This window comes from Schistocerca serialis, chromosome 4, assembly GCF_023864345.2.
Source record: "Schistocerca serialis cubense isolate TAMUIC-IGC-003099 chromosome 4, iqSchSeri2.2, whole genome shotgun sequence".
Taxonomy (NCBI): Eukaryota; Metazoa; Arthropoda; class Insecta; order Orthoptera; family Acrididae; genus Schistocerca; species Schistocerca serialis.
In genome coordinates this window covers 437,751,244-437,766,209 of record NC_064641.1, presented here as the reverse complement: position 1 = coordinate 437,766,209, position 14,966 = coordinate 437,751,244, and the positions used below count along the sequence as shown (strand labels likewise).

General features: G+C 37.3%; 1 protein-coding gene across 1 annotated transcript in view; it reads left to right on the top strand.

Annotated features, from left to right (window-relative positions):
* Positions 1 to 14,966, top strand: part of LOC126475049 (large neutral amino acids transporter small subunit 1) — a 381,454-nt gene that overhangs the window by 350,557 nt on the left and 15,931 nt on the right. Inside the window, exon 9 of the mRNA XM_050102599.1 lies at positions 1,144 to 1,303. Within this exon, the coding sequence (XP_049958556.1) occupies positions 1,144 to 1,303 (160 nt within the window). The remainder of the gene's footprint in view (positions 1 to 1,143; positions 1,304 to 14,966) is intronic.

Genomic DNA, 14,966 nt, shown 5'->3' with positions numbered 1-14,966 from the left:
TCTATAACTGCATACATGTTGTTGGAGCCTTTGACATGGAGAGGTTTTCCTCCTCAATATGAAAATGAGAGCAAAATATTTTTGACAATGAAATTCAATGTATCAAACAATGGAAACTCCAGGTAGGAATATCAATGATGTAGGGAAAGACAGATTGCTACTTACCATAAAGAAGACACGTCAAGTTGCATACAGACACAATTAAGACATTCACATAAAGCTTTCAGCCACAGCTTTCATCATTAACACACACACACACACACACACACACACACACACACACACACACACACACACACAAAGGCGCACGCTCGCAAACACAACTCACACACACTTGACTACAGTCTCTGTCAGCTGAAGCCACACTGCACCTTCATAATAAGAAAGAACTAACACAGAAAATTAAAAGGAAGAATAGACTGATGCTGAGAACAAATGCATTAGAAATCTTAGTTTGAATAACAGAACATGTACGAAACTGATTACTACTTACAGCATGGAGGAGGCTTTGAGTGACTGAAAGGCACATTGACAGAGACACAAATTGGAAGAAGACTGTGTGTGTGTGTGTGTGTGTGTGTGTGTGTGTGTGTGTGTGTGTGTGTGTGTGTGTGTTATAATACCTACATCTTATTATAATGTGCTTTAGTGTGTCCTCTATGTGGTGAGTGGCAGACTATCCGTTTCATCCGGTTAGTTATTGTTCTATAACAGATTTTCCAATGTTCAAATTTAAATTTGACAATTTCATTTGTAATCTATATTTGTTGTCAGTATATCATCTCTTCCTGTTATGCTCAAGAAACTCTATATACCTCGCTTCACTGTTTGCTCTGATCAGCACAGACTGTTTATTTTCTTGTTTTTCAAGAGTCTGAAGCTTGCTGCTTTGTTTCACATGTCTTTCAACATCACTTTGTGTAGATCAAGTAGGGGATTATACTTGTAAAAACTGTACTGACTGTTAAAGATGGGAGTTTTGAATGTGCTCACCAGAATTATAGCCTCTCATGAATATTCACATTCACAATTTTCAGTTTAATGAATGTACCTTTTGGCATACTTCCAATTATGTTTTCATTTTGAATACTTATGTTTGTATTTGTATAAATGTCAGTAACTTAATCTAATGTCCTTTTACAGTTGAGTATTGGTGTAGCAGTATTGTGCCTCCCATGGTTACGATGGACGCAGCCCAACTTGGCTCGACCGATCAAAGTCAACCTGTTCTTCCCTATTATTTACATCCTGGCCAGCTTATTCATAACCATTGTGCCAATGCTGGCAAGTCCAGTGGAGACAGGTAAATATTTTCAGCTTTAGAAGTTTCTATTGTTACTGGTGCCGATTTATTAACTACGTAATAATGTAGAAGTTTACTTCAAAAATTGAAAGTAACACCTCCCCCCCCCCCCCCCCCCCTTTCTCGTGCGCGCACAAAATTTTTGTCATTCCTAAGATCCCATCAAGAAGGAGAACTTTCAGGGTCATTATAAAGTATCTTTATGCTGCTTAACAGTTTCTTCAGGTTTATTAAATAGGTCCTCCTTATCCCCTATTGACAGCTTAATACTTACATGGTTACACTGGTATTTTCCAAACCTTCATCTGTTACAAGATAGGTCTGTCAAATTCTGATCTTTTCAGTGGACATTGTTACTTTCCATACAGCTTACAGAATTTTCGATCGCCAAGTGTAGATAATCAGATAATTTGTAGAAGTATTGGCTAACGAGGTAACACTTTTACTTCCTTTTGAATTTGCAGAGATTTTCTGTTGGAGTTTGTATAAGAACTTCGCACTAGAATACATAACTCCATCCTGAATTCTAATCAAGCACTAGTTCATCACCCAACCTCAGACCAAACACACCTGCAAAATATCCCGATTAAATCCATAATGAATCGGAACATAATGTTATGTGCAAATTGAGAAACATCAGCAGAAGAATTAAGTAGTGCTCTGTGACTAAGTACCAGCAAATAAGCGACAGTGATTATAAAGTACAGCATTATGATCATGTTTGTGGAAAAGTAACCAAAAGTGTTAAGTACTGTCAAAGCCCGCAAACAATGATAAGATTTGAAGCTACACAGCAAAAAATCCTTCTTGTATCAGACAATCATGGTTGGCTTTGTGCAGCAATCCTGAACCAGTTTGTACAATCAGAAATCTTTGCTTTGTCAGTGACCTTTGCTGAAGGTTGTGGTTCATAACATTGAGAAAAACAAGATATTTTAAAAAGGGCGACTGTCTGATAATTTTAAGTGGCACAAACAATGTGATGAATGCAACCACAGACTTCAAAATGGCAATGACAAACTTTCTTAAAAAGATAATGCACACTAAATTGATTGTATGCACTATTCTATATAGACACGACATACCAGAATGGAATGACAGAATTGCCCTAATGAACAGCTACATAATGAGGACTGTGTCATGCTATAACCGTGATACTGTAATGGATGCAAATATCTGAGGAAGACGAAGTGACTACACAAAACATGGGCTCCACTTAGTGTTCAAAGGAAAAGAAAATCTTTGCAAAATTGTACAATATGCATTATTGGCACGCTCCAGTAAATCAGCATTAATAAGTCAAGCCTGACCTAGCATCTGCAGAAGGACATCGGACAATAACTGATGAGTCTACAACAGCAACACAACCAGAAGTTGATAGAGAATCATCAGCAGGTATATTACTACTTAGAACAGCATTGGATGCAGCAACAGAATCAAACAAATCAAACAGGACTGCTTCTTCACTGACCTCCTCCTATGCAGAAGTGATTTCTGCACAAAAACTTGATGTTGAAGAGGTGCCATCAAGAGAAGCAACTACTGCAAAAGAAACAAGAAAGGAGAGCATATGAGGAGTTTCATGTAATTACTGCAGCAGCATCACCAGCAGCACTGACACCAACAGCTCCATCAATGACTTCAACAGCTGCGGCACCAGTAGAAGTACCAGCAAACAGCAGTGGCACTAGCAGCAATAATATCAGCTCCAATGACTCCAACAGCAGTGGGCCAACAACACAATCCACAGTAAGTGTCCACATAAGGCCAAGGTGGCCTGCAACAAGCAGGCTTTTCATCTATCCCTCCTCCCCCTCCCCCCTAAAAAAAAAAAAAGTGACAACTTCAGTTAAGGTGGAGTCTCCCAGCAATGCTGAAAATAAATCTAGACATTCAATTGTAAGTAATGAAACCATACCAGAATCTTCTCATGGAAATGTATTGACTAGTATGAAGTGTACCCTTGCCCCAAAAACCTATTTTCATTATGTGCTGGGTCTTAAGAATAAGCTAAATGAGTTAGAACTTTTAACAAGCATCAACAGTGAATTATCGGATGCCCGAAAACTGTGTATTACTGAACACTTTATGAGGTCTCTCAAAATAAAATTGGTCATGTTATCACAATTCAAACCAGTGCACCACTTTTCAAGGAAAAACTTCAGAGGTGGAGGAAATTGCATATTTGTAAAAGACAGTATTGCGGCTACTCCACTGGACATACGCATCTCCTACTGTGTCGAGAAAGACATAGAATTGTCTGGTATTGAAATCAAAGATATTAGTGTTCATGTAATATCAGTTTATAAATCTCTCTGACAGCTTGCACTCCTTTTACAGAAATTTCACACCAGTATTAGAAAAAGTGATGAAAAGAAAACCATCAAGAGTCATAATCTGTGGTGACTTTAACATCAGTTTCCTCACAGAATGTGATGATCAGTCTGACTTTAATAACTTTATGAACTGTTACAACTTTGATATGAAGGGCATATTCCCAACTAGGGTAGCTAGTCAAAGTTTAAGCACTCTTTTCCAACTCATTAGCTACATGAATTGTTCTGTTAGATCTATAAATCTGGGATTTTCTGACCATAATGCACTGATTATACAGACAGTCTTTCTAGACTGTAAATGTCAACCCAAAAGAATTGCAATATGAAGTAGAAGTTTCTGTCAAAACAATGTACTCAGTTTTCTGTCGCATATGCAAAGAGAAAACTGGAGACTGTATACCACTCTCAAACAGTAGATGAAAAATTTGGAAGAACATTTTCTGTTACTATTTCAACTATTATTTCTCCTTAAAAACAAAAACCATATGTAACAAGAGAGCATCCTCCAACTGGATCACAGCTGGTATCATAACATCAGCGAAGAGGAAGAGCTTTTCTCCCTCAGCCAGACTAGCTTTGGCAAAAGTGAAAAATCTTTATTATGTTGTACACTTCTGTGTATTGAATGACTGAATAAGAAAACGTGCAATATATCTTGTGTGTGATGTATATGATGTGTAACAATGTTGTATGCATGTGTGTTTGTCATCATCTGTTTGATTTGTCCCATATCATGTTATTCACTGCTGTAGGTTGAATGATTGAGTGGATATATAAAAATACGGTACAGTGCAATACAGTTTGCTTCTGCTGAATAAATACTTTAGTTACATTATGTGCATAGCCAAAACTGATGATTTCATAAAACAGGATGTGAAAGTATACAAAATGAGTAAACTTCTGGCTTTTGGGTTAACACAAGAAGATATTTCAAACTCCCAAATATGCCAAACTGAGTTTCTCTACTAATTTATCAACGCAATTGACTTAATTTTAAGTTTTTATTCAGCTGAACTGCAAGCAACATTACACACATTCTGCATATTTACTCACTTCTTCAGACAGGCCAGTTGATGTCTACCGCTGGTTCTAGTAGATCATTTTTGCTTATTTGAAATTGCATACTATGTATGTCTGTGAAATTAACACTGGTAATACCAGTCTATATGTAGAAACAAATTTTACCATTGGAGAAGTAGGAGGGGAGATGGGTAGGTGGGGGGGGGGGGGGGGGGGGGGGGAGTGGAATGAGACATTTGGATGGTCATTAGTATTTTATTTTTTCTCAGTATTTTCAAACCAAGATAATTTTCCAACTTAATAATAGACAGAATTAGTTAATGTAGAGCAAATATAATGAAAAAACACAAAAAATTATAGAATTGAAAAATAGTTCAGTCTCTTTTACATTTGTGTGAAACTTCATGTATTGAGCAATTTGGACTTATTGCATCGATATTTTGAATATCTCCGTATTTATATTGGTGCGCAGTTATTTCTGTCTTCTGAGACAGCATAAGCAGTTAATAATGTTTTTAAACACATCAATGTAGTGCAGTTAGCAACAGTGCTGATTTTGAACAGAGTTGTTTCCCCACGTATGTTTGTTGCATTGGTATCATGTTGAGGTTGATACCCCACATATTGTACTTGATGTTCTTTGTCACAGCTACACATTAGCAGGTACAACACCATGCATGTTTCACTTTGTGGTTTGGTAATTGAACTGCAGCCTCAGGAGTACAACTTGGATTTTTTTTTCTAAAATGGTCTCCATTGTCATAATGATACATTCAGGGTGTATACGACCTGGGACAACTGGGAGATCCGGGAAAAACCCGGGAATTTTTTCATCCGGGAGAAAACCTGGAAAAACCTGGGAAATTTTTAGAATTCCAGGAATTTTTCATTGTTTTAGTTTTCTCTTAAATTTTTGTAATTTTGAATGGCAGGAACAGATATTCTAACAAAGGATATTACTGAACTGCAGAATAATACTTCAACAATAAAACATAAATGAGAGAAAAAATGAAAATAACTTACACTGCAAAGGAAATGCGCCTTATAAAACAGACACACAGTGCTCATGCAAGCATCTGCCAACAGCAAAATGTGTCAAAGGCTTTAGGAAGACTATGCACTGCTTCATTAAAAAAAATTGCCTCCGATGAGCGTAAAGTCACAACTGTTTACATTAGATTTGTTTTAGCATTTACGAGTGGGCTCATGTGCATGCGCAGTTGAGTCACGTTTGAGTAGTAGACTCTCCCGCTTCTGGCTACAAGAATGTGGCTGTTGGCTGTGCAAGCAGTTGCAGCAAGCAGCTAGATGCTACCAGGAAAAGGGGGCACAAAATTCATATTCTTGAGGAAAAAAAACTTGTTTCACAAAGCGCCTAGCATCCAGCGCACGTTGATCTATCGATAGTTCATATGATTTTGAAACTCATCCCTGTTGGTTTTTGAACATTTTTGAACACATTTTAAGCTGGTCTCTGAATGAATCATAAGTTTATTTTTGGATACATGCATAGTGTACGTGATGTCTCTGCCAGGTGAATCCTTGTTGCATCTAGAAATAAACTTTCCGCAGAAAAAAGGGGACGGGACTATATGAGCTGAGTGGAGTGAAGCCGAACGGGTGAATGCCAATCACTGTCCGATTATGTGGTTGATTGGGTTTTCAAATGATCAGCATTGTGATAATTATTAGCGAAATCCATAGATTCAGACTATCAGAGTGGAAATAAATGACTAACAGGAATAACAGGTGAGAAATATTACGTATTATCTTCTCGGTGTATCCAAGAAAATGAAATTTTGACAGAAAATTTTTGGCCAGATCGCTACACTAGTAAGGACCAGTCGTACAGTCCCCGGCTAGAAGCCGTTTAAGTTCTATTCTGGAAGTAACATGGAAAACGTGTTGTACGAACACATAACAACGCCTAACCAGAGAATTTCGTAGGATAGCTAAACCTGTGACTCTGGCTGGGCTAGTGAAGTTAATTGGCAAACAAATTTTGACAATGGCAGGAATAGCTACAGAATTGGTGATGACAAGATTGTTTGTTAGAATGAGGAAGGAGAAGAAATGGGGACATCGCACAAATTATGGAAGAGTAAGACGATTTATATAAAAATTTCGTTATACTATTTTTTTGATCTCATGCTTGAGGAACTGGTGTGTATGAATGAAATGTGAAACTATTTCCTAACATAAAGCATTTTGCTTGTAGGAGGCCTACCAGGCATTTGATGTAGGTACTTCATGAATTATATTCTGTCGTGTTATAATAGTGACCATTTGTGCCAAAACAGTCTCGTTTATTTGGTGTGTTACAAAACTGCAGCCATATTAGAAAGGCCTATATTGTTTTATCTAGCAGACAGTGACAAAATAGACACAATCAGATCAGTCTTCTGTATGATTTGTATTAACAGCTTTTTCAGTATTAGATAACGACATTTCGATTTTTCATGTAGCAAAAAGTTTGACAAACTTTGATGTTGTGATAGATTCTTTATGTCACACAAAACAGCAAGTTGTTATCTAATAGGCAATAAAGAGTGCAAATTTTCTGAAGAGTTCTTGCTTTCCCGATTACAAATAAGCCCATCCGCTATTAATTGCGAGATTTTTTTTTTTAAAGAGGGGCAGGCTATCAAACTGGCCAACTGGGAGCAGGAGAGGCACAACAGGACATTTCAATTCCCACTGTCCTGAATATTGTTTGATGGCATCCATTACAAAATATACACGTTTCAATTCCACAGTACGAAATACAGTGACGTGCGATAGAAGAATGCTGTATGAAGAGGGGTGGCACTGCACTTTTTTTTAGTATTGATCCGGTTAACAAATATTGTAGATCACGGACAGATGCGCAGAGCAGTCTGAGTTATAGTGGATAGCCACCATGTGATCCATGTTTACATTTAGTGATTGTGCTGTTTCCCCTTTGTTTACTCTCACGTCAAATGGAAACAAAATGGATATCTGTGATCGGGAGCTATCAAGTGAATTAAAATACATTCACATAATTACGGAAGGCTAAAATATGTTATTAGTTTCAGATTTTATTTTATTTCCACCTTTCTGACAGTCAAGCATTAATCCCCTTGCACAGCAATGAAGTTATTTTTGCTTGTTTTCTAAAGAAATTTCACTTTTATTAACCTTTTCTGCAGAGGCAGACAATGTATTTGAAACGAAATGTTTAATTCCACAGTACTGGCTAGTTTCAACTGTTCGCTGCATTTCAAGCACACGTTTTCATCTTCTAGCACATATGGCATTACGCCATAATAAAGAACCAAACATGATACAATACAGTACTGATGCTCCAAGAAAATTAACATCCCAAGAACCACATTGAAAAGCTTAGTATCAGGTCGCGGTCTGCTCCAATGGGAATCTGGACATACGAATGTGCACTTTAAGTATGCACTTTAAATGTGCACATTTTAGTATGTTCCATGAAATTCCTATGCTCTTGGAGTACCCTCTGATGTCTTGGTTTCTTTTATGACACAATGTACGATTTTTCATTGTTTTACATGTGCCTACATACAGGCTTCCTATGTCATGGTAGCTGTGCAAGCATGATGTCGCCTGTTATCTGCGCTCTCTGGCAACTGCTGAAACAAACCTATTTCTAACAGGTCATGGGAAAATATTGCAAATGGTAGTTTGAAAAGCATTACTTTCAAAGTAAGTATTGTTTTACATAAGTTGAACTATGTGTGAGAATGTACCATGAATTTCTTAAATTGCAGAGCATTTGACACTCATTTAAAAATCAACTCTTTGATGACGCACCATTTAGAAAAATTTCAAAACCCTGAAGATCAGACATTTATGTCATTATTTAAATTTTACTGGCACATTTGTGTGATGTATCTTAAAGTGTAACATGCGCAAAAAAGATCAACATTATATGCAAAAGCTTAGCTTCTCTTGCAGCTTATTAACCCTAGAGAACAATATTATATGTGAAAGCTTTGCTTTTCTTGTAGCAACATATGTATATTAATTTAAGTTATTAACTTTCCCTGTTTGTGTGTTTGTGCTACTTAATACTGATGTTGCTGTTGGCTGACTACATCATGTATCCTGTGCTCTGAACATCCACTGTCATCGGCTGGCGAGATCACATGATATGAGCTATGACTGGCTTACTAAAGCATACCATAATTTCAATGATTTGGAAAGTAACATGCGGTGTTTGGTGGAATTCCAATGTATATTTTCGTAATGCAAAAATACGCAGTGTACATGTAGCTGCACATCAAAGATATTTCCAAAACGTGTCTTTTTTTCCCCCCGAGTTTCATTTTCTAAAGTGCCGGGAAATTTTATGCCCATGTGTAACACCATTACCATTCAAAGGACTGATAAGTTTTGCAGTTCTGAGGGAAAATATACGGTCACTTAACATGGAAAAAGTGTGTTTCCACCCGGGAGAAAGTGTACTTTTAACTGGGAAATCTGGGAAAAATCAAGAAATTTTTTTTCCTTGTCTGTGTCTACACCCTCTACATTTCTACAGTCCATATAATTTATTAGCTCACTTCTGAACATAAGGCCTAAGCAGCTCCAGCCTGAATAGGAAGGAAATGTACTATGATGATTTTTTTTCTGCTTTGGAAAACCGAGAAGACATTTTGTAAGTGTATTAAATGTATTTACAGCTACGGTGTCAATGGAGGTTTAACTTAGAGAAAAGGGCTATCTTGTTACCGTTTTGTGGAGTAATGCATCTGCAGCCATATGCTGCAGACCATTATGAAGTGCTTGACAGAGGTTACATCACATTGTAAAAGTTATTATTATGACTTTTTCCCATTACATTCACAGGAGGAATGGTTGTGAAAATGCCTCTAAACATACTGTAATTAGCCTAATGTTGTCTTCATGATCTGTATGCAATGAGAACATAGGGTAATATATTACTAGATTCATCATTCACAGTTGGTTCTAGAAACTTTCCAAGTACGTTTTCGTGGGGTGGTTTATGTCTGTCTTCAAGAGTTTACCAGTTCAAATTTTTCACCATCTTAGAGACACACTCCCATTGGTCGCAAATATCTGTGACCATTAGTGCTGCCCTTCATTGTATCTGTTCAATAACCCTGTTACACCTATTTGATATGGGTCCCATACACTTGAGCAATATTCTAGGATGGGTCACACAAGTGATTTGTAAGCAATCTCATTTTCAGACGGCATTTTTCTAGTCTTCTACCTATGAACTTCAAGCTGCTACCTGCTTTACCTACAACTGAGGCAGTGTGATCATTTCCTTTCACATTCCTACAAATTGTTGCACCCAGGTATTAGAATGAACTATTAGATTTCAGTTGTAACTCACTGATATTATAATACAAGGTTACTATGATTTCTCATTTTTGTGAAGTGCACAATTTCCATTGCTGAACATTTAAAACAATTTACTAATCTTTGTACCACTTTCAAATCTTATCAAAATCTGACTGAATATTTATGTAGCTTCTTTTGGACAGTACTTCATTATAGGTAACTGTGTCATCTACAAAAAGTCTCAGGTTACTATAAATAGTGTCCACGAGGTCATTAATATAAGACATGACAGCAATTGTCCCAACACACTACCCTGGGCACATCTGAAATTATTTCTACATTTGTTGCTGACTCTCCATCCCAGATAAATTGCTGCATCCTCCCAACCATAAAATTCTCAGTCCAGCCACAAAGTTTGTTTGATACCTCTTATAATCATGCTTCTGATAATAAGCATAGATGTGGTACTGAGTCAAATGCTTTTCAGAAACTGAGTAATACTGCATCTACCTGACTTCCTGTGATGGACAAACAAGGGTATCTATCCTGGACAGCAATTTCAGGGGGCACCAAATTCAAGTTTACAAAAAAACTCAATTGATTTTGGAACACATCCCACTTGGTTTCTGAACACATCCTAAATTGATTTCTGGACATGTCCTAAGTTAATTTTTGAACATGTGCATGGTGGACATGATTCTCTGCCAGGGAAATCCATGTTGCATCTAGAAAAAAATCTTTCCCACAGAGAAATGGGGACGTGCCTACAGTGACATCTGCAAGCTACGAGCAGAGCTTCAACAAATTGACATAAGTAAAATCTACCTGCATTCAACAGTGAGTCAGGAATAACCACTGAAATAAAGCTTTGTATGAGACAAACTTTGATGAACTAATATATTCTTTCAAAAACGGAAAGCACGACATGTAAAGCTCAGGGTGTATACGACCCAGGACAACCGGGAGATCCGGGAAAAACCCGGGAATGTTTTCATCCGGGAGAAAACAGGGTAAAAACCCGGGATATTTTTAGGATTCCGGGAATTTTTCATTGTTTGAGTTTTCAGTTAAATTTTTGTAATTTTGGCTGGTAAGAACCGATATTCTAATAAAGGATATTACTTATCCCGCTACAGCAGAATAATACTTCAACAATAAAACATAAACGAGAGAAAAAAATGAAAATAACTTAAAATTGCAAAGGAAATGCGCCATATACAACAACGACACACAGTGCTCATGCAAGCGTCTGCCAATCGAAAATGTGTCAAAGGCTTTAGGAAGACTATACAGTGCTTCATAACAACAAATTGCCTCCAATGAGCGTGATGTCGAAACTGTTTACATTCGATTTGTTTTAGCATTCCGCGCGCGCTCATGCACGTGCGCAGTTGAGTCACGTTTGAGTAGTGATTCTCCCGCTTCTGGCTACAGGAATGTGGCTGTTGGCTGTGCAAGCAGTCGCAGCAAGCAGCTAGATGCTACAGGAAAAAGGGGGCGCCAAATTCATATTCTTGGGGAAAAAAAAACTTGTTTCACAAAGCGCCTAGCATCCAGCGCACTTTTGTCTATCGATTATTGATATGATTTTGAAACGCATCCCTGTTGGTTTTTGAACACATTTTAACTTGATTTCTGAATGAATCATAAGTTGACTTTTGAATGCATGTATAGTGTACGTGATGTTTCTGTCAGGAGAATCCTTGTCGCATCTAGAAATAAACTTTCCGCAGACAAAAGGGGCCGGGGCAATACGAGCTGAGGGAGTAAAGCCGAACAGATGAATGCCAACCGCTGCCTGATTATGTGGTTGATTGGGTTTGCGAATGATCAGCATTGTTATAATTACTAGCGAAATCCATAGATTCAGGCTACCAGAATGGAAATAAACGACTAACAGGAATAACAGGTGAGAAAGATTACGTATTATCTTCTCGGTGTATCCAAGAAAATCAAATTTTGACAGAAAATTTTTGGCCAGATCGCTACACTGGTAAGGACCAGTTGTAAGTCCCTGGCTAGCAGACGCATAGGTTCTATTCTGGAAATAACGCGGAAAACGTGTTGTTCGAACACATAATAACGCCTAACCAAAAAATAATCGGGGGATAACTAAACTTGTTATTCTGACAGGGTTAGAGAAGTCAATCAGCGAACAAATTTTGACAATGGCAGCAATAGCTACAGAATTGGTGATGACAAGATTGTTAGAACGAGGAAGCAGAAGAAACGGGGACATCACACAAATTATAGAAGAATAAGATGATTCCAAATTTATATAAAAATTTCGTAGTGAAACTATTTCCTAACATAAAGCCTTTTGCTTGTAGTAGGCCTAATAGACATTTGATATTGGCACTTCATGGATTATATTCTGTCGTGTTATAAACATGGCCATTTGTGCCAAAACAGTTTCCTTTATTTGGTGTGTTTCAAAATTGCTGCCATATTAGAAAGGCCTATTTTGTTTTTATCTAGCTGACAGTTACAAAATAGATGTAATCAGATCGAGAAACCACACCAGTCTTGGGTATTATTTGTATTAACAGCTTTTTCAGTATTGGATAACAACATTTCGATTTTTCATGTAGCAAAACTAGCAAGATTAGAGAGAAAACATGCTAGGAGCTAAGGTTTGAAGAAATGTGTAATTTCTTGCTTATCTCTTGTTAGTATTGGTTTTATATAGCCTATATTTAATTTTATGTCACACAAAACAGCAAGTTATTAACTAATAGGCAATAAAGAGTTCAGATTTTCAGAAGAGTTCTTGTTCTCTCGATTACAAAAAAATCCCATCTGCTATTAATTGCGAGATTTTTAAAGAGGGACAGGCTGTCAAACCGACCAACTGGGAGCAGAAGAGGCACCACAGGACATTTCAATGTCCACTCGCCTGAATATAGTTTGGACGTGCGGCAGAAAAATGCTTTATGAAGGGGCGTGGCACTGCACTTTGGCATACTTAAGACCAAATAATATGTCTTACATTTCCTCGAATACTTATTTTTTATGTTTCAGACTTCTCAGATAGATGTGTGCTACAAGATGAACATATTTTGAAAATCCAATTTTTTTTTTTTTAGAATTGACTCGGTTCGCAAATGTAGATCCGGGGCTGATGTGCAGAGCAGTCTGAGTTATAGTGGGTAGTCTCCACATGACCCGTGTTTACATTCAGTGATTTTGCTATTTCCCCTTCGTTTACTCTCATGTCAAATGAAAACAAAATGGATATCTGTGGCCGGGAGCTATCAAGTGAATTAAAACACATTCACATACTTACAGAAGGCTAAAATATGTCATTAGTTTCAGATTTTATTTTATTTCCACCTTTCTGACAGTCAAGCATTAATCGCCTTACAGAACAATGACATTATTTTTGTCTGTTCGCTAAGGAAATTTGACTTTTGTTAACCTTTTCCGCAGAGGCAGTCAATGTATTTGAAACGAAATGTTTAATTCCACAGTACTGGCTAGTTTCAACTGTTCGCTGCATTTCAAGTGCACGTTTTCATTTTCTAGCACGTATGGCATTATGTCATAATAAAAAACCAAACATGATATAATTCAGTACTGGTGCTCCAAGAAAATTTACATCCCAAATACCACACTGAAAAGCTTAATATTAGGTCGAGGTCTACATCATTGGGAATCTGGACATACGAGTGTGCCCTTTAAGTATGCACTTTAAATGTGCACATTTTAATATTGTTCACGAAATTCCGATGTTCTTGTAGTATCCTCTGATGTCTTGTTACTTTTATGACATGATGTATGATCTTTCAATGTTTTACACGTACGTACATACGGGCTTCTTACGTCATGATAGCTACCCAAGCGCGGTGTCGCCTATCTGCGTTTTCTGGCAACTGCTGAAACGGATCTATTTCTGATAGGTCGCGGGAAAATATTGCGAATGGTGGTTTGAAAAGCGTTACATTCAAAGTAAATATCCTTTTACGTAAGTTGAACTGTGTGCAAGAATGTACCATGAATTTATTAAATCACAGAGCGTTTGCCTCTCATTTAAAAATCAAATCTTTGAACCCTGAAGATCAGACATTTATGTCATTATTAAAAATTTTACTGGCACGTTTGTGTGATATATCTTAAAGTCTAACACACGCAAAAAAGATCAACAGTATATGCGAAAGCTTAGCTTCTCTTGCAGCTTGAGAACAATATTATATGTGCAAACTTTGCTTTTCTTGTAGCAACACTATATTAATGTAAAATATTAACTTTCCCTGTTTATGTGTTCGTGTTACTTAACAGTGATGTTGCTGTTGGCTGACTACATCACGTGTACTATGCTCTGAATATCCGCTGTCATCGACTGGCAAGATCACGTGACATGATCTACGAACGGCCTACAAAAGCGCATTGAAATCTCGATTTCAATGATTCAGAAAGCAACATGTGGTGTTTGGTGGAATTCCAGTGTATACTTTCGTAATGCGAAAATACGCAGCGTACATGTTGCTGCACATCAAAGATGTTTCCAAAACGTGTCTTTTCCCCTGAGTTTCGTTTTCTAAAGTGCCGGGATTTTGTACGCCCGGGTATAAAACAACCATTCAAAGGATTGATAAGGGAAAATATACTGTCACCCGGGAGAAACTGTATTTTTAACCGGGAAAAATCCGGGAATTTTTTTTTTTCTTGTCCACGTATACACCCTGAATGCTGTAGAGAGACAAAAAGATGCTGGGACCTAAGTACTGAAGAAATGTGTACTATCTTGCTTGTCTGTTGTCTTTACTGGCTGTATATTTCCTGTTTTTAATTTTATGTCACACAAAACAGAAAGCTATTAGTTAATAAGTAATAAAAAGTGAAAATTTATTGTTGTAGTCACAAAAAATCCCAACAAGCATCAATTGTGAGTTGTTTTAAAAAAACATAACTCAAACACTGAAGGAGAGGGTGCACTACTATCAAGTTTCTGCCCCAGTTCAGAAAAATCATAAATTCATGGCTGAACATCACTACAGATTGTCAGC